We start from the raw sequence: 20,365 nt of genomic DNA on the forward strand, positions 1-20,365 counted from the left end.
GCAAGTCCTATACTTAGAAAACATGCTGGTAAACTTCAGATTCTCAATAATGCTGTTCTTTTGACCACTGCATTCTTCCATATCAACCATATTTCAAAAGTAAAATAGAATTATTTTGAAGAAAATCAATGTCACACTAAAAGGAAGGTAGAGGAATAGGAGTTGTTCGTCTCTGCAAAGTATTAAATATTGTAGAACATTTACAAAGCCTTTTTTATCTGGTGCTTCTGTTTTCAAGGAAACAAAGTTATCACCTTGTTATCAAGGCAGAGTTCAGATAAAATTCTACAGAGATATCTGTATTCATTTTATCATCCAAAGATGGGTAGCTTTGTATGAAAAATACACTGGTTGTAGCAGGCCAGTTTGTGTTGGGGCTTAAAGCTTAAAAGAATTTTGAGGGGCTTCTTTAAGAAAAAAAATTAATATTCACTTAAAACACACAAGTAAATAATAAAGTAGTACTAATTTTAAAATGCTTACAAATATCCAAATATTATAACCTCCCCCCGCAAATGATATAATATTTATACAAATTATCTGTTGGACATACCCCTATGAATCTTCTTTTCTTTCCTTCTTTCCTTCCCTTTTATCTTTTTTATCTTCCTTTCTGTCTTCTCTCCCTCTCTTTTTGTGGGACTTGGGATAATCAAGGAACACTACCACTGAGCTACATCCGTAGTCCTTTTTATGTTTCATTTTGAGATAGGATCTTGCTAAATTGTTGAAGCTGGTCTTTATTTTCAATCCTCCTGTCTCAGCCTCAGGAGTGACTTGGTTTAGAAGAATGCACCACTGTGCCCAGTTTCTTTTTCTCTTCTCTCTTTTCACTATTGATCATGTCTAAAATAACAATTTGTTTTGTAATGTGAGATAATTTGGTTTTTTTTTTTTTTTTGGATGCATAGTTGTTTGTCTAAAGGGGATTGAGGAAGGAGAGTAGATATAATTAGGAGAGGAAAGGGTTCCATCATTTAATGTCAGCACCAAGGATATAAATAGAGTGAGTGACATACAGGGAAGTTACTGAAAACACTCTGAAAATTTTCAATAAACCTAAACTAAATGTATCTTCAACTTCCCCTTTAGTTAGATCTCTAAATATGTGTAGAAAATTTTATTAGGAAAAATGATCACAAAAACACATTTCTAGGACGTCTTTCAGGATCTTAGAAAACAGAAGTCTAAAATGAAAGCTTCTGATACCTACAGAAAAACAGAGACAACCTGAGATGGTTTAAAAATTCTAAATATCCAATTCCTAGTTTAGGCTTTTGAGAGTTTCCCTAGGCAAATGAGTGTAGGGTGCAGCAAAAATAATTTATTTGATTTAATATTAAAAATACAAGTGTTGGACAAGATGTGGAGAAACAGGATCACGAGTGAATTGTAGGTGGAATATAAAATTTTCTACAGGGCAGTCACTGTAGAAAATAATAAAGCAATATTACACAAAGTTAAATTTAAAATTATCAGATAATATAGCAATTCCACTTCTGAGTATATATGCCAAATAATTGGAAGTTCGGGATTGAACTGACATGTGTCCACTGATGTTCATAATAGCATTAGTTACAATAGTCAAAAGATGGAAACAACTCAAATGTCCATTGACCAATGAGTGGATAAACAAAATGTAATATGTATAATATTATTTAGCCTTACAAAGTAATAGAATTTTGATGCATGATACTTCAATGAATCTTAAAAAACTTATGCAACGTGAAATAAATCAGACAAAAAAAGACAAGTCTTATATAGTTCCACTTATATAAGGTACCTAGAGTACTCAAAATCATAGAGAAAGGAAGTATATTAGAGGTTTCTGAGTATCAGGGGACAGAAGGAATGGGAAGTTATTATTTAATGGGCACAGAATTTTTGCCTCAAAGGATAAAAATGTTCAGGAAATGAATAGTTGATAATGATGATAAGGCTTACAGAAAAATGTGAATGTACTTAATGCCACTGAATTTTACACTTAGAGATGGTTAGAAAAGTGAGTTTTATGCCATATACTTTTTAATGTGCGTACACATGTGTATGTGTGCATGCACGTGCGTGCACACACACACACACACATATACTTTTTTTCTCTTCACACCATTTTTTTCTCTTTAAACCAGCATTGTAATGTTTTCTTCTGTGAAGCCCTTTTTGTTTTGAGGATTTTAGACATACATGTGGCATCATAAATCATCATAGTGTTACTAAAGAGCATAGTAATATAGGATGGTCATTAGGAGCATGCATTCTATCTAGATCAGGGAACAACCTTTCCTTAATAACTGTGTGCCATTGTTTAAAAATGATGACAATGAGAGCACCTACCTCATTGTGTTGTAAAAATTAAGTCAACGTATGTAGAAAATTCTTGGACAGCACCTGACACAAAGCATGCATGGACTTTGAGTGTTAGTATTCATTATTATTGGTGGTGTTATTTCTGCAGATTTTTTAAAACTAAATTGAATGCTCCCCCAAAAGTCAATTCCTTATTATTATTATTATTATTATTATTATTCTCTGAGTGTGTTTTCCTCTCTTTTGGTGCATTTGAATCTGAACATAGTTTCTCCATTTTTCTCTTGCCATCCAGTGGCCTGATTTACTCTGTTTTCCTTTTTCTCTTGGTGTCATAACTTTGGTTAGAGGTTTGGCATGCTCTAATTCCCTCAGCTCTTCACTCTATCAGCCCCCTCTGGTTCTGATTTTACGAGATGACTTCTCTCCTGTACATGTTTTCAGCTATAAGCTCCCTTGCTAACTAGTGGTTTATCTATATTTTCTGTTTAAAATTTCCAGAGAGATTAAGGCAGCTCAACCTTTTGCACCATGCCTCATGACCAATTAATTCCTAACCAGACTCTTCTTGAATTAGGTCCCTGCCAAAGACCTGTACAGTTTTGAAGGAGAAGACAATGATATTAAACCTGGGTCCTTGTGGCTACCCTCTCAGTGTGAGTTATGAGCAGAGTAATAGGTTAGGGAGAGTTATAAAGCTAGAAGTTATTATAATTAACATGCTTAGTATACCAAGGAGCAAAAATGAGTAAGAGATAGTCCCTCCTATGAAGGAGCTCTAGGAGGAGACATGTATAGGAACAACTATACAATAGGGTAGATATTCTTTAGTTACATGAACAAAGTACTTTTAAAGCACTAAGGAGAAGACACTTCAGGTTACTGAATTTGGGGAATGACATAGACTTGACAGTGTTTGATGATGTTTCCATAATAAAAATTGTTTCCTCAGATGGAGAGGAATAGACCAAGGGCACAAGCCAAATTCAGTAGTCACAGAAAATGGATTGTGTACGATCAGTGTTTTAGACAGTGTGTCTGGAATACATGCCAAAATGAAGGGTATTATAAAGCATGGTGACCTGTAGGTTGGGATAAACCAGTGGAGTTTTTTACTGACAAGGAATTTGGATTTTCTTTAGTCAACTAAGATTTTATCTAAAGTTATTAACAGGGGATGGGGGAACCATTATCACTTCTTCATTTGAGAAAGAAATGTGTTTGTAGTAAGGAGAATGACTTGGCACCATTTATAAGGCTCTTAAAACAGTCAGCTTAAGACATAATAAGAGCCTGAATTTTAGTGCACTGTTAAATGTGAACTAACTGACCGAATAGTTATCAGGGTCTAGGGTGATTTGAACATGTACTCAACCATAACCTAAAGAAACTAAATTGCTTCAGAAAGCAAGACAAATCATTTTAAAAATCTTTAGTTATGTTTGAAGATTTAAGAAGGGTCATTTTTTTTTTCTCTAGTTATATAGCTAATATGTTTGAAGTGTGACATAGGGATGATTTCTTTGGCCTTAAAGAGCATTAGTGCATCTTCTAAATTGTGTCTGCTTTTAGATTTATACTAAATATCAGAAGAGTCAAGTAGGATAAAGCTTTCTCGTAGGATGTAGTGTTGAATCAGACAAATTGGATCAGCAGCACAACTGAAAATGTTCTTATAAATTACAGCCTGTCTTATATTATGACTCCATATCCCCACTGAGGGTTCTGCACCAGTACTTTAAAAATATGCCTCACTGTGAAGGCATAATTTCAGCATAACCACATGTGTACGCAGTTGTCCAATTGTAGGAACAATGAAACACCAGGGACCAGAGCTATTGTAGTGTACACAAAGGTACATTGTAAGTTAATAGGTTAATAAAACTCTAAAACTGAAATCAAGGAATACTGCACAGTACTTATTTGTAAAGCTAGTGTGTGTTTCCTTAAAATTTAATGTGTTCCTCTTTCATGAAAAAGAAATAAGAGAATATCAACGTAATATTTTTAAGCAACTAATTTCTCCCTTTATCTACTTCAAATAATTTGTTGAAAGAAAAGGACTTAAGGTGCAGCCTTTAGATCACTGAATAGAAAAAGGCTTCATTTTATAGTTGCCATTGCGTTTGGTGGAATCTTAATCTTATGTCCAACATTCTGTTATACCTATGCCAAATCAAATCACATTTCACTTCCAAATCAAAAGCTATTTTTAGATCTTCTTATTTATATGTTTGTTTTTTGTTACTAGGAATTGAACCCAGGGGAGCTTTACCACTGAACTTTTATTTTATCTTTTACTTTAAATCAGGGCCTTCCTAAATTGCCTAGGCTAGCATCAAACTTGCTGACTCTGGCCTTGAACTTGTGATCCTCCTGCTTCAGCCTCCCAAGTCTCTGGGATTACAGGATGTGCCAGTGCACCTGGCAAGTCCTCTTTATTCTTGACTCTCTTTTAGCACTTGACTTTTTGAAAAGATTTTTCTCACATCACATAAAAATATGTCACAATTTCTCCCATTATTATGTATAATTATAATGTACCCATTAAAATTAATTAATAATAAAAATCTTTATCTTGTAACCTTTTTTAAAAAAATATAGTTGCAGATGGACAGAATGCCTTTATTTTATTGGTTTATTTTTATGTAGTGCTAAGGATTGAACCCAGTGCTTCACACATAATGGGCAAGTGCTCTGTTGCTGAGCCACAGACCCAGCCTTCTTGGGACCTGTTAATACCTTAGTTTTCTATCTTTTTCTTTAATGATTATTTCTTTTATCTTTCCTTTATCTTGGTACTTTCTGAAGGTATGTTCTCTCCTTCCTCTTTTCATTGTCTTCCAACTCCATTACAATATTTTTTCTGTTTAACATTCTCTAGGAGATAGTGTTAGGCTCTATCTTGTTGCTAGTTGTTTACACATGTTATTTTCTCTTCCTAAAAAGAAATTGCCACTTGTTCTACTAATTTCTATTTTTTTTTTTCTTTTCTATCCTTTGGGACATCTTTCCTTGTGACATGAAGCATAGTGACTCTCCCATGTGTTATAAGACACCCTGTGGTGGCCCTGCATTATAGCACTTTTCATTGTACATCACAGTGGTCCTGAGTACAGTCCCCAAACCAGCAGCATCAATATCACCTGAGAGCGTAGAAACGCAAATTGTCAGGCCCACCCAAGATCAACTGAACCAGAAACTCCAGGGGTGTGGCTCTAGGTTGTTACAAGTCCTTTGGGTGATTCTGATATAGGCTAACGTTAGAACCATTGGGAAGTTGCAATTGCTTGGATTTGGTCTGATTTTCTTACTAGATTATGGGCTATTTTAATAAATGGTGATGACATAGTTTTCATTGAGATGCCACTATTGTCCATAAAAGAATCTGATGTATTATTGATAAACAATTTGCTTCAATGAATGATCAAGTAACTGGTAAATGAGTAACACTTTTTTAAAAAATATAAACATATATTTTGTTTTTTATTTGTCCTTTTTACTTATACAAGACAGTAGAGCATATTTTGACATTTTTATACACACAGAGTACATTTTATTCTAATTTTTATCCCAGTCTTATGGTTGTAGATGATGTGAAGATTCACTGTGGTATATCCATAAATGTACATAGAAAATTTATGAGTTCCAAGGTACACATCTCTGATTTCACTTTATATTTTTATGGAAAGCAAAGAGTCACTTCTAAATCAATTTCTGTTTATAGAAAAGTTGATAAATCACCTGCATCAATTGGCTTCTATGACCCTGACTAACTTTAACTCTCTGATCTGCCCCCTTTGAACAATACTGTAATCATTCTCCTTATTACACTTAGAAAATCTTTACTAATCATTCTTTTTGGTATCTATTGCTGATTTTACTATGAATATACTAACTAAAAACACATATGATAAGTCACATTATTAAAAATATGTCATATAATTAATGCCATTTTAATGTAATTTACTGCATAGAAATTGAAAAGGCAATGTCCACATAAATGATGTTGGTGAAGTAACTGAACTGTTTAGGGAGCCTAAAGATTCATAAGATTCATAAGAATGCCTTTCTTAGGGTTGTTAATGTCCTTTACATCACTCTCCCCACATACTCAATGAAATGAAAAACTGTCTCTAAAAGGAAGATAGATATCCCACTATTTTATTAAGATGCTTAGTATAGATAAACCACTAAAGTGACTGGTTAACTACTAATACTCTTTTTTTTTTCCATCAGTGCATATAAATTATACAGAATGGTAGATTTCATTGTGGCATATTCCCATATATGTAAATACACAATATGATCAATTTCACTTTCCTGAACTCCCCACCCTTCATTCTTCCCTTACCCTAATCCTCTCCCTCTACCCTAATGTTCTTCCTTCTACTTTCATTGCATCCCCTTTTCCCCTGTTTTTTCCTCTGTAGCTTTCACATGTAACACAAAAACATGACCCTTGACTTTCTGAATCTGGTTAGTTTGTTTAACATAATACTCTCAAGTTTCTTCCATTTTTCTGTAAATGACATGATTTTTTTCTTCTTTATGGCTGAATAAAACTCCATTATGTATATACACCACATTTGCTTAATCCATTCTTCTGTTGATGAATACTAGATTGATTCTGTAACTTAGCTATTGAAAATTCTGTTGAGATAAACATAAGTATATATGATTCTTCAAGGGATGTTGACTTAAATTGTTTAAGATAAATACCAAGTAGTGGTATACTTGGATCATATGATAGTTCTATTTTTAGCTTTTTGAGGAACCTACATACTTATTTTCATAGTGGCTACGCTAATTTGCATTTCACCAGCAGTGTATAAGTATTCTTTTTTTCTTGGCATCTTTGCCAGCATTTGTTATTTATATTCTTGATTATTACCATTCTAACTAGAATGAGATAATTACATTCTAGATTTCATTTATATTTCCCTGATGGCTAAAGATTTTTAACTTGTTTCATATAGTTGTTGGCCATTTGTACTTCTTTTGAGAAGCATTTATTTAGTTCATATTTTCTATTTATTGATTAGAGTATCTGGTATTTTTTTTTAGTGTTGAGGTTTTTGAGTTCTATGTATTACATAGCTGATGAACAAATCTAGTAAAAGTTGCAGGGTACAAATCAGCACAAAAATCAGTGGTTTTTCTATATTCCAATAATGGGTTATCTGAAAAAGAAATCAAGATAACTTGGTTATTTCATTTTCAATAGTCTGGGGGCAGGGGAGACACACAAACTTGGGAATAAATATAAACAAGGAGGTGAAAAACCTTTACAATGAACAATATAGAACACTGAAGAAAGAAATCAGAGTAGACCTTAGAAGATGCAAAGACTTCCTATGTTCACTGATAAAATATTGTCAAAATAGCCAAATGGACAAAAGCATTGTATAGATTCAGTGCAATTCCCATCAAAATACCAAATACATTCTTCAAATAATGAGAAAAACAATTTTAAAATTTGTATGGGAGGAAAAAACACCCAGAATAGCTAAAGCAATCCTGAACAAAAGAAGTAATTCTGGAGACATCAGGATATCTGATTTCAAATTATTCTACAGAGCCATAGTAAGAAAGACAGCATGGTACTTGCATAAAATCAGACATATAAACCAGAAGAACATAATAGAAGATACAGAGACAAATCATACAACTACCATCATCTGGTTCTTGATAAACATGCCAGAAACTTACATTGGAGAAAATAGAGCTTCTTTAATAAATGGTGCTAGGAAAACTGTATATCCATATATTTCAGAAGAATGAAACTAGATTCCTATCTCACCCTGCACAAAAATCAACTCAAAATGGACCAAAGAACTATGAATTATACCAGAAACACTTCAACTAATAGAAGAAAACATAGGGTCAACAATCTTCCATATCAGCACAGGCTCAAGAAGTAAATCTCGAAGAAGTAAAACCAAGGATCAATAAGTGGTATGACATCAAATTTAAAAAGATTCTGCACGGCAAAATAAAAAAAAAATCAAAAGCATGAAGAAAAGGCCTACAGAATGAGAGAAAATATATTTCCAACAGGAAATTAATGTTTAGACCATGTAAAGAACTCAAAAAAACTCAACACCAGAAAAACTAACAATCCAATCAATGAAGGGGCAAAAGATCAATATAGACATTTCTCAAAAGAAGATATCCAAATGGTCAACAAACACATGAAAAAGTGTTCAACATCCTCAGCAATCAGGGAAATGCAAATCAAAATTACACTGACATTTCATCTCATTCCAGTTAGAGTGGCAATCATCAAAAACACAAATAATAATAATTTCTGGCAAGGATGTTGGGGAAATGGTAGATTTATACACCTTTGGTGGAACTGTAAATTGGTACAACCACTATGGAAAGCAGTATGGAGTTTCCTCAAATAAATAGGAAAGGAACCACCTTGTGGCCCTACTTTCCCACTCCTTGGTATTTAAAATCAGCATACTGTAATGAAACATTCATATCAATAGTTATTGGCAGTGTGGTTCACAATAGCCAAGTTTTAGAGCCAGCTTAATTGTCTGTCAACAGCTGAATAAAGAAAATGTGGTACATGTAAACAATAGAGTTTTACTCAGTCATTAAGAAGAAAGAAAGTATGTCATTTGTGGGTAAATGGATAGAATTGAAGAGCATCATACTAAGTGAAATAAGCCAGACTCATAAGGGAGGGCATGGAGCAGCAATGGGGAGTGAAATATCCCAAATTACTCTGTGTCCATGTACAAAAATCCCACAGTGAATGCTGTATGTTTATAGAAAGGAGATCTCTTAGAGTAGAGCAAGCAGATTTGGAGAGGCAGAAGGGAAGGAAAAGAAAAGGTATGGGAAATGAGATTGATCAAATTATGTGCATTTATGAATATGGCATAATGAATCCCACTATTATGTATAATTAGAATGCAACAATAAAATATTTTTATGAAGTAAATACATCTCCATGTATTTCTATAGTTCCTACAGATTTTCTTGTTGTTGATTTCTAGTTTCACTGTAGTATGATCTGAAAAGAGAGGTTATTTCACTCTTTTTCTTTTTATTTGCCAAGATTTTCTTTCTGTTGTTAAATATCAATTTTGGAGAAAATTTCATGAGTAACTGACAAGAAAATGTATTCAGTTGTTGTGGATAAAATGTTTCATACATGTTAATTACATCCAATTGATTTATAGTCAAGTCTAAATCTGATGGGTCTGTTGATTTTTTGGTAGAGCAGCTCTTAGTGAAAGTGGTTGTATTGAAGTCCTATTTTTATTCAGTCCTATTTTTATCAAGTAATGTTCATGTCATGTAATTCACACTTTAAATATTTATAATCATATCTTTTGTTAGATATCTTTTCCTTTTACCCATATGTAATATCCTTCTTTGTCTCTTCTGAAGAAAAACTGGTTTAAAGGTTGCTTCCTGCTTGTTTTTTATTTCATTAGCATAGAATATCACTTTTCACCCTTTTACTTTCAATTTCTGAATGTCTTTGTCTGTGAGGTGCGTTTCTTACTGACAAAATACAATTGAGTACTCAAAAAAAAATTCTCATCTGCTAGGCTCTATCTTTCAAAGGGAGAATTAAGATCACTTTATATTCACTGTTATTATAAAGAGCTATGTATTATTTCCTGCCATTTTATTTCTAATGTTTGAAACATTTATAATGATCATTTGCTTATTTAGCTTATTTATTTTTCTAATGTGATTTGCTCTTTTCCATGCTTTCTTTGTTACTTTTAATCTTTCTTTTCTGTGTATAGGATTCTGTTACGGATCCTTTGTAAAGCTAGCTTAATGGTCATGAATTCTTTTAGTTTAGACTTTGTAGTTTTTTATTTGTTCCTCGATTCTGAAGGATAGCTTTGTTGGATATAGTAATCAAAGTTTGCTGTTATTTTCTTTTAGGACTTAAATATATCATGCCATGCTGTCATGGCTTTTAGAGTTTTTGTTGGGAAGACTTTTGTTATTCTTTTTTGTATTAATGCAGTATTGTTATCCATAACATTTTGGGTTCATTTTGACATAATCATAAAGCTTGGAATATAATTTGCTCAATTATGTACCTATGACTTCTCCTTTCTCTCTCATCCTCTCACCATCTGTTTCCCTTTTTCTGTTGTACTGATATTCCTTCTAATTATTTATAGTTTTTTTTGAAATTAATAGCTTTATAAGTGATTGGTACTTCTCCCTTGCAGTTTTATTTTTTTTCTTTATTCTGAACTTTTGGCATTTTAACTACATCATGGAGTAGTTAAAATGGTCCTGTTTGGAGTTCTAAATGGCTCTGGAACCTTCATGTCCATCTCTTATCCAAGACTCAGATGTTTTCTGCTATTTTTTCATGGAATAGGTTTTCTGTGCCATTAGTCTATATCTCTTCTTCCTCAAAAGACCTGTAAGTGTTAAGTTTTGCCTTTGAGTTGTTATCTCAGAGTTCTTGCATATTCTGTTCATAGTTTATTTTTTTTCCTTCTTTTATATAATGGCTATTCTAGTTCCTGCACCTTGTCTTTGAGCCCTGACACTGTTTGTTCTGATTAATCTGATCTGTTTATAAGACTAGACTGGGTTTTTGTGTTTGTTTGGTTTGGTTTGGTTTTAGGGGAGTCAATTACTTGAGTTTTTAATTTCCAAGTTTTCTGTTTGGTTCTTTTTTAACATCTCTCTTTTATGAAATTCTCTTTCATACCATGCGTTTCCTCACTTAGTTCTTTCCTTAGATCTTCTTTTAATTTCTTGATAATTCTAACAACCAACTTTTTGATTTCTTCATCTGGCATTTTCTCTAATGTTTATAGAATCAGTTTCAGAGTGTTACAAAATCTTGGCGACATTTATTACATTGACTTCTCATGTTTTCTAATTTCTCTGTTGATATTTGTGCATCTGCTGGGACAGATGTCTCTTCCACTGCTATGAAAGACTCTTTTTAGTGAACAACTTTCTATTTACCATGTGCTGCACAGTCTGGGTGTGTATCTTTATTTCAAAGCACTCATTCAACATTAGCACAGTGCTCTGATCAATTCCTATCACTACAGTGAGAAGAGATAATAATCACCAGCAACTGCCTTCACTCAGAACAAACCATTTACTAATTGACCATAAAAAAATAAATAAAAATGGTCCCCAGAATTTTATTAGTCCAAAAGTTGAAAAGGGGAGTAATACTCTAGAAGAGTAAAAATATAAGTATTAAAATGAGTAAAATTACCATTAAGCTATATAGGACATGAAAACTTCATAGATGAATGGATAAAGAAAATGTGGTATGTATATACAATGGAATATTACTCAGTCATAAAAAAGAATGAATTTATAACTTGCTGGTAAATGGACGGTTCCAGAGACTATCATGCTAAGTGAAATAATCCAATCCCAGAAAACCAAATACTGAAAGTTATCTCTGATAGGAGAATGCTAATACACGACAAGTGGGTGGGGGTAGAGTAAAAGTTCATTGGATTAGACAAATGGGAATAAAGGGAAGAGAGGTGGGATGGGAATAGGAAAGACAGTAGAATGAATCAGATATATCTATGTTCATTAATGAATTAATTACTAGTGAATCATGTACAACCCAAGAATATAAATTAGAATAAGTTATACTCCATGTGTGTATAATATGTTAAAATATACTCTGTCATGTATATCTAAAACCAAATAAATAAATTTAAAAAAAGAAAGGAGGAGGAGTAGATCAGCAGCCTGCAGCTCATAGATATCTCACTATACCTATTACTCATAGGGCACATTTCAAAGGTGTTCCCTGTGATGGTATTTGCTTGTACCTCTTGATGAAATGAAGCCATAAAGATTTAATCCTTTCCAGAGCTACACATTTAGGCATGGTCTCTGAAAAAATGGCTTGTGGTGGCAAATTTTCCACCAGCAAATTGAGAGTAGCAGAGCTTTTCTCTGTTACCAGTTGGCTTTGTCGCTCCCTTCCCAGTGCAGCTTGGTCTGACTTTCTCTTCTACCACTATTTCTGAAAAAAGCTTATCAGCTTTACATCTCCCCTCTTTATTATTCCCCCACCCAATCTGCCCAGTGAGGGTTAACAAATTCTTCCCCATTTCTTGCTCCAGAACCTCCAAGTTCTTAAAGAACAGTTCAACATTTTGTCTCAGTGCATTCCCTCTGTCACCTACCTGTCTGATCTTTCACTGCTTGGAATCCAAGCACAGAGGAGTTGAAACCTGCTGCCTGCCTCTACTCAACTATCTTAATTCCTCTCATAATTGTCAGTTTTTGAAGAATAACTTCATTTATTTATTCTGAATATTAAACTTAAACATTCATCATAGAAAATCTGACAAATTCACAACCAAGAAAGAAATAAAGAAAGAAAGAAAAAAGACAAAGTACTTGAAATTCCACCTCCTAGAGAACCATCAACTGTTGTACATATTCTTGCAGCATGTTTACATGCATTTTATATGTAAAAATGTCATCCGATGAAGCATATTTTGTAACCCACTATTATTGTTCTGCAGTGGCTTTATTTTCATGTCTTTAAATATTGCATGGTATTTCTGGCAATAATCTTTGACCTATCTTTATCCTCCTTTAATTAGTTGGAAGTCCCGTGAAGTCCTTTTCATTACCTCCACCATTGCAGTTCAGGCTCCTTTTCACCCCATAACCTCTTGCAATAGCTTCCCATGTTTGTTGAGAAATCAATTTTTCTAAAGTGTAGTTCTGAGCAAATTGTCCAAAAGTCAACATGACTCTCCAGTGTCTTCCAATAAGGCTACAGTCCCATGCAAGATAGTCAGGAACGCTTACTGGTTCCTTTTGTATACTCAGGCTTACTATTCTCATAGAATTTTCCATTTTTGTCCCTCTTTGAATCTAGCAACTTCTCTGTTCCAAAATTCTTTCATGCCAATAATTTTATTCTCGTATTTGTTTCAATGCAAGGCCTTCCTAAAATTGGAAACTTTCTACCATTCCACTTTCATCCTTCTTTTCTGTCCTATTATTTTTCTTATTAGTTTTCATAACTATCTCAAAGATCATACTTTTTTGACTTGCAAATTGTTGGCCTTCTTTGACTGGAATTAAAGTGACCTTTTTTTAATTGCATTAAAGTGGTGAGTTTTGCTTGTGTCTTCTTTATTGCCTTAATTCTAAAACGTAAAACAGTGCTTGATATATGAAAGATACTTGGTATGTATTTGAAATATGAAGTGGATGAAAATATGTGGCTCAAGCGGTAGCGCGCTCGCCTGGCATGCGTGCGGCCCGGGTTTGATCCTCAGCACCACATACAAACAAAGATGTGTCCGCCGAGAACTAAAAAATAAATATTAAAAATTAAAAAAAAAAGAAAATATGAGGAAATACCTGATGGTTGAATACCTACAAGCCCATTAGTAAGTAAAAGCTCTCCTTTAGTGATTTTTATGTAGGTTATTCAGGAATTGTCTGATGTGAATCCAAATGCCACATTAAAATGTCACATTTCCTTAAAGCCTTTTCTTAGCACCCTATTGAAGATGATCTCTCCTTTTTTAAAGGCTATTGACCATTGTTTGTTCTTATGGCATTTATCATACACAAACTTAAGTTCTAGTTATGTGTTGCCTTCACATTGAGTAATATAAAAGCTTATTAAGGTAGACACCAATTTTCTTTTAATCTCCTGCAGTTATTTGACGAGGACACTCAACAAATACTTTTAGAATTACTTAAATTATAAATTAATCTATTATCAAAAACAAACAGGAGATTACACATTAAAGTAATTTTATTATACCCTGTTGATAAGGATAAATATATGTAAAATTATTAAAAAAGAATAACTGCTATCTGCACATTACTATCTGTTTCTAAATAAATCACTTTGTAAGCGTTCTATATTATCTATTCAGGTTATTAATGCTGCGCTTGCTTTGGCTGCAAGACCCAAAAGTCAAGTGGTAAAAAACACCATGGAAATGTATAAACACACATGGGAGAACTATATACATGTCCTCACTGAAGCTGTAGATGACATTACAAGCATTGATGACTTCCTTGCTGTATCTGGTATGTTTTGATCTTTTAATTTATGCATTAACTCTTGTCAATGTTTTGAAATCGTATAATGCTGAATATAATTAATTTTATGCAATATAAGGAGTCTTATTAATGAGCTTTCTGGAAATGTAGTGTAGCTATGTAGAAGCACCAAGTGTGTCATTAGTGGTCTAATTGGGGATTACAAGCTTTGTGCTTCATGATTTAACAATTTACACTGTGTTTTTAAAAGAAACTCCCATTCATGGGCAAAGTGTAATAGAAAATAGCTTAGATCTTTCCTGTCTTTACTAAATCAGCATCACCTCCATCCCAATACATGTAAAATATTTTGATGTTCTATATCTACACTCTTTTCCAATCATTTTTATTTCTACTCAGGAAAAGATACAAGTTAACAGGAAAAGCTTTTATTGATTTGAGATGTAATGTGGCTGTTCAAGTACTAGTATAGGTGTTTGATATTGATAATCTCAAGAATAGAAGAAAAGAGTCTAAATATCAGATGAAATCAGTGACAGATGGGCTTGAGACTCCATAAAAAGCCCCTATGGGTGTCCCTTGGTAGAGTGAAATGCGATGCCACAGGTTGGTGAAAACATTCTCAGAAAGCCAAAGCCTCAGGAGCAAAACTCAGATTTTGGTTGTACTGTTGTAAAAGGAAAGAATTAAAGATTTTTGGTCTTTTGTTATCTTCTCCTCTTTAAAATAAACTACATGTATATGTATTTATGTATATGTTTGTATAGATAGATGCATATAAATATAGATATATAATTATTTAATGTGTGAGAGGATAATTGTTGAAATGTGATAATATTCTCCTTTTATGAAATACAAATTCTCATGAGTATCTATTATGATTTTAGAAAATTTTCCAGTGTATATCAGTCTAATTTGTTCAACTCATGACTTTTATACGTATAATTATTTTATATACACTGTCTTATCTTGAACAATAGTTCTAGAAATCTAGTTTATTTTATGATATATTAATGAAACAGAAATGTATGCTAAGTATTTTTAATTAAATTAAAACTTTTAAAAATACAGAAAATGTATGGGAGAGAATATTAATACTCTTTAAAATAACAACAAATGATATCTGATTTTATTTTCATCCAGAATTTTTCTACATATATATTTTTTATTTTCAAATGTTTGTATCATGTCATATATGCACATTTATATAAACTACTTTCCTTTTTCCACATAATGTTTGACTGAACATTTTTGTATGTTATTCTAAAACTCATTGATTTATCTGTTTTATTTTTCCTATCATTTAGATAAAATTGTCACTTTAATTATTGTAAATAATTTTATCTTAGGAGTACTTTTGTCTCTTTACTACCTCTTTTGTATAGGCTTTGCAATATCTTATATTGATTTAGTCTTTAATAATTTAATTGTTAAATGCTATATTCTGGTTTGTAGTTGGTGCTTTTTGGTTATGAGCCAAGCAGCCTACTCATATTAATCAATGTACAGGCAATTTTCTGTGGTAATGCAGTCACAGTGCAAAGGAAGGAAAACTTTGGATGGTAAGAAGAACTATAATTTGCCAGAGCTTGCATAATTACAGCTGTGGGAGGCCTGGAATCTAAATACCTCATGAGTCCTCCAAGCAGGAACTCATAGATTTTGCACTTAATGCTGGATTAACCTGACCCAGCAGCTTACTGGGTCTGTTCCTTTCTGTGGTCAACTTCAGCAATTCAGAATATTTCATCTACAAGCAACAGAAAACTCTTCTAAAGGTTCCTTAAATTACAAAAACTTCCATTTATTTCATATAACTGGATATTTGACATAATTGGTTTTAGGCTACTACCCCTAGTATGCCAGAGGACTTAGATAGGAATAGTCCACTATTTGAGCGGGGAAAGGGGTGCTAATTGTTAACATTATTTAGAATTGCCAGTATAGGATGATGATAATAATAAATGGGTTGTTAATGTATTTATTTCATTATTATTTCTAAATTCTGTATATATAGTGCACCCCATTGTTTTCTATGTCTAGGGTAGATTGCTCCCACTTTTCTGCACTTTGGGTAGTGGTTCATCATTATTAATGATCTATGAAGGCTTCTCTGAATTGTGTTGACCTTTCCTCACAGTTGCATCTTTAGGCATTCAATCTCAAAACATTATATGATAACATCTAAAATTGAAGGAGAAGATATAATTCCACTTTAATTTATCAAGGAGAAAAATCTATTCCAGATGCAGTCCATCAGTTTCTCTTACTTGATATAGGACAGAACTTGGTCTCTTGCCCGTTCCAATCACTGGCAAAAGGAAATGAAATTCCCATGGCAAATTTAGAGAGTGCAGATAAATTATTAATAGTAGATTGGGGAAAGGGTGGTGGACAGAGGAATTTATAGTCCAAATAGGTAGCACTTACTGATTTCTGTGTCAGAATTCAAGTAACCAATGCAATTTCAATCTGAATTGGTAAGAAATGCATAGAATAAGTTCTTATGAGCTGATATAAATAAGTTCTAACAAACCACTAGACTTAGGACAGTTATAATTTAATTTTTATGACTAATTACTACACAAATGAAATCATGGTTTATTAGTCAAAAAAATCAAAAAGAAGAAAGGAAGGAAGGAAGGAAGAAGGGAAGAAAGAAAGAAAAGAAGGAAGAAATGGTTATTCAGTAGACATCCAAGCATGTTTGTCCAAAATGCTGAGTGGCTCCATTGCTCATTCCTGTGCCTTCATATACATCCATTGCCTTACTTTAGCCAGGGCTCCAGTGATTCTTGTAGCATCATAATTTTTAGCATCTGTTCCCACAGATGATAGCTTCTTCTCTCAGCATTTTCCAGTCAAATAAATGAGAAAGAAACTAACTGACCCTGTGTATCTTGTTAGTATCAAACTAGAAGTGCTGGGTTGAAGATCACAGGCCAATCGATAGATGGGTCACTTTTTTTTCAAACTGCTAATCGTGGTTCATATAGCTATGATGAGGGCTGTCAAAATCTGGCAGCTTGTGTGCAGGGCAGATTTTTCTTAGAAAAAGCTTTATGTTTTTTCTAATGGTGAATGACTTCTCTGATATGCCTTTAGGATGATCTTTTATAGAGAAATGCTGTTTTACTCATGCTCTGATCCATATTATTGTGAGGTAGATTTACCAACAATATAGTACATCGATTTGAATTGTGAATTACCGATGAAAAATTATGGTTATGAAATTTTTGTATACATTTCTCCTTTTCCTTGGGCATTTTTTTCAGCAGACAATAATAATGTTTGATTCTTTTTATCTTTTTATATGAAAAAAGAATCAGAATCCTGAAAAGATACCCATTTTCTCCTGGGTCAGTTTTAAAAGTTTGTGGATCTCCACATTAAAATATGAATCAAAATTAAAATCTAAAAACCATTGAAAGGCTTATTGGATTTCAGAATATTATTTTATTGTCATTAGCACAGGTGGAAATCACAAGTGGTAAAAAGTTTGCTTCTGGTCATGTTTTAGAGTGATCAGATGGTCCAATATTGACTATAGCTCTTGAAATAAGGGTATCTATAATGCCAAATGTCTTTAGTTAATCTAGTGCAGTCCTAAATATAGAACTAGAATTGATTATTTTAAAATAATGTTCATACCACCACCAGATTTCTCATGATATAGAAGTCAAGGTACCTATTTTCAGAAGAGATTTTTGGGCTATTTTGTTTTCTGCTATACATAGTGAAGTCTAAACCTAAGTGCAGTTTCTTTTTGCAAACCTTAAGGAACATAGCCTTCTCATCAATTTATTATATATGTTAAAATTTTATATGTAAAAATAAAATTCAACAATGAACCAAAATATCATTTTCAAAAGCAATATGATGTTTGGCAAGTTATAGTTTTCTGAAGATGAATTATTCAAAATGGCTCTTTTCAGTTTAATGTTATTTATGGAATAGTATCAGTATCTTCTTCAAATAGAAAAATATTCTTCCAAATGCATTTGCCCCCAACTTCTTGTCATCATTGACAACAGGATTTCCCTCCAAACCATTCACTATGCCCTTTCTTATATGAAAATGCATATAACAAACTGTCAGAAGTACTTCTCTGAAGATTCTTTGAGCACATGGGGATCTATCCTAATTATAGACAAAGGATGAGATGAGAGGAGATTTAAGAACCTCTTTCTTATCAGTCAGATATAGTGCCTGGAATTCCCAATAGTATTTATTTACATGAGAACATAAAAACATTAGTATCTCTGTTTAAATGAAAATTTAGAAGAGGAAATAATAAATGCATCTGCTTTTTGAGCTATTAAATGAATTTACTTATAGAAAGCTATGAACTTTGATAAAAGGGGGGATTGTTTGAACCATAAGAACTATTCAACAATTTCTAAGACCTGAATAAATATGTGAGTTTGTGAAGATATAGTCGTGCTTTTATTCCTTTAGTCATTCATTCAATATTTTTTGCACAATTTTAAGTGCTGAGTCTGATGAACAGCATGGGAGATTGACAAATGGGTAAAAAGTTTGTACAAGAGATAATTTGTAAGTAAGTTGTGGCAATGGGAATTGTTGAACATATAGAACCCATGATGAATGGAGGTAGCCACTGATAATGTTTTAGAAGTTTCTGAAACAAAGATTGTCCACTTATTGATTAGAATTAGCACTTCTGTGTCTTTATTGTAAAAAGTGTTCCTTGAATAACATCTTACTGACTTGATAAGTATATAGTGATAGTATCAAAGGGTACTTGAAAATCTCCTTAGTTCTGTATCCTCAATTTAACTTAAAAATGTCAAGTTTATCTTACATCCTCTGTTACCATTCTGGTTCAAGCTAATATATTTTACCTGAATACAGTCTTCCTAATTGTGCCTCCTGCTTCTTTTCTTGAAGACTCTTAATAGGTATTTGCTAAATGAATACTAGTATTTATTCCCCTTTTTAATTCCATGTCAACCTTAATTTTTCATGGTTTATATCTTATGCTTTTATCAAACATGTTAAGCATTGGCATTAATATTTTGAAAAACCTTTAAATAATGAAAAATAACTTTCAGCACTAATCATCAAAATGTTCTAAGACACTTACATAGTAACAGAAAGATGATTCTCTGACACTGTCATCAAAAATGCACTAACAAAGGCCTCTTTGTTCATGACATGTTAGTAAATATGATCCTTGTCTTCTGTAAAGTTGCAATCTAGATGATTTGACAAAGGAACATTAAAATAAATATATTTTCAATATCTTTCATACATTTATACTAAATAAACACATTATAATGTTAATAAAATCAAAATCTTAGATTAATTTTATACTAAGTACTATTAAATCTCAGTATGACATTTATGGAATAGGAGTTGGAATTAAAACATGACCAATATAGTATATTTCTATGCAAAGATTAATCATGTTACCAAGCACATGTACATTATTTTTCAACCCATATATGAGTGAAAGTTTTGATAGATTGAAGGCAATATAGATATATTATTTTAAACATAAGATTTTAATTATATCCTGCTACAATGAATTTTGATAAAAGGAAATTGAGTATTTACAATGTACAAAACAGTGTTCTAAAAATGAAAGAGGGTATAGAGAAGGAAAAGGAAATTTTCTTTCAGAGAATTTGCATTCTAGTGTACACAGATGGGATTCCAAAAGAAATACAAAAGTCATAGAAACAAATCCTATGCAGTTCATGTTGCTGCAGTATCAAAGTATGAGGGAAGTGTTTTTAAAGGAAAAGCTATTTAATTGAATTATTAAATTGAATCTTGAAAACATTTGAAAAGCATCCCATAAAGAGAGAAAAAAATATTTGAAAGGGCCTGGTAGATTTGTGGAACACCAAGTTGGACATTATAACAAAAGCATATATTATATCTGGATATTTAGTGCTCTGAACTTCAGTAGGAATTATAAGCCATCTAAAATTTTAAATAGTAGCATCATAGAGTACATTAGGTTTTAGAATACTAAACTCCAGGTGCCATAAATCTTTAT

General features: G+C 32.6%; 1 protein-coding gene across 5 annotated transcripts in view; it reads left to right on the forward strand.

Annotated features, from left to right (window-relative positions):
- Positions 1-20,365, forward strand: part of Ctnna3 (catenin alpha 3) — a 1,743,363-nt gene that overhangs the window by 1,180,419 nt on the left and 542,579 nt on the right. For all 5 annotated transcript variants that reach the window (XM_058577909.1, XM_046419856.2, XM_058577911.1 and 2 more), the window contains one exon: positions 14,208-14,364. In XM_058577909.1, the coding sequence (XP_058433892.1) occupies positions 14,208-14,364 (157 nt within the window). The remainder of the gene's footprint in view (positions 1-14,207; positions 14,365-20,365) is intronic.

This window comes from Marmota monax, unplaced genomic scaffold (assembly GCF_021218885.2).
Source record: "Marmota monax isolate L192 unplaced genomic scaffold, Marmota_monax_Labrador192_F-V1.1 WCK01_AAM20220418_F8-fsc00019, whole genome shotgun sequence".
Taxonomy (NCBI): domain Eukaryota; kingdom Metazoa; phylum Chordata; class Mammalia; order Rodentia; family Sciuridae; genus Marmota; species Marmota monax.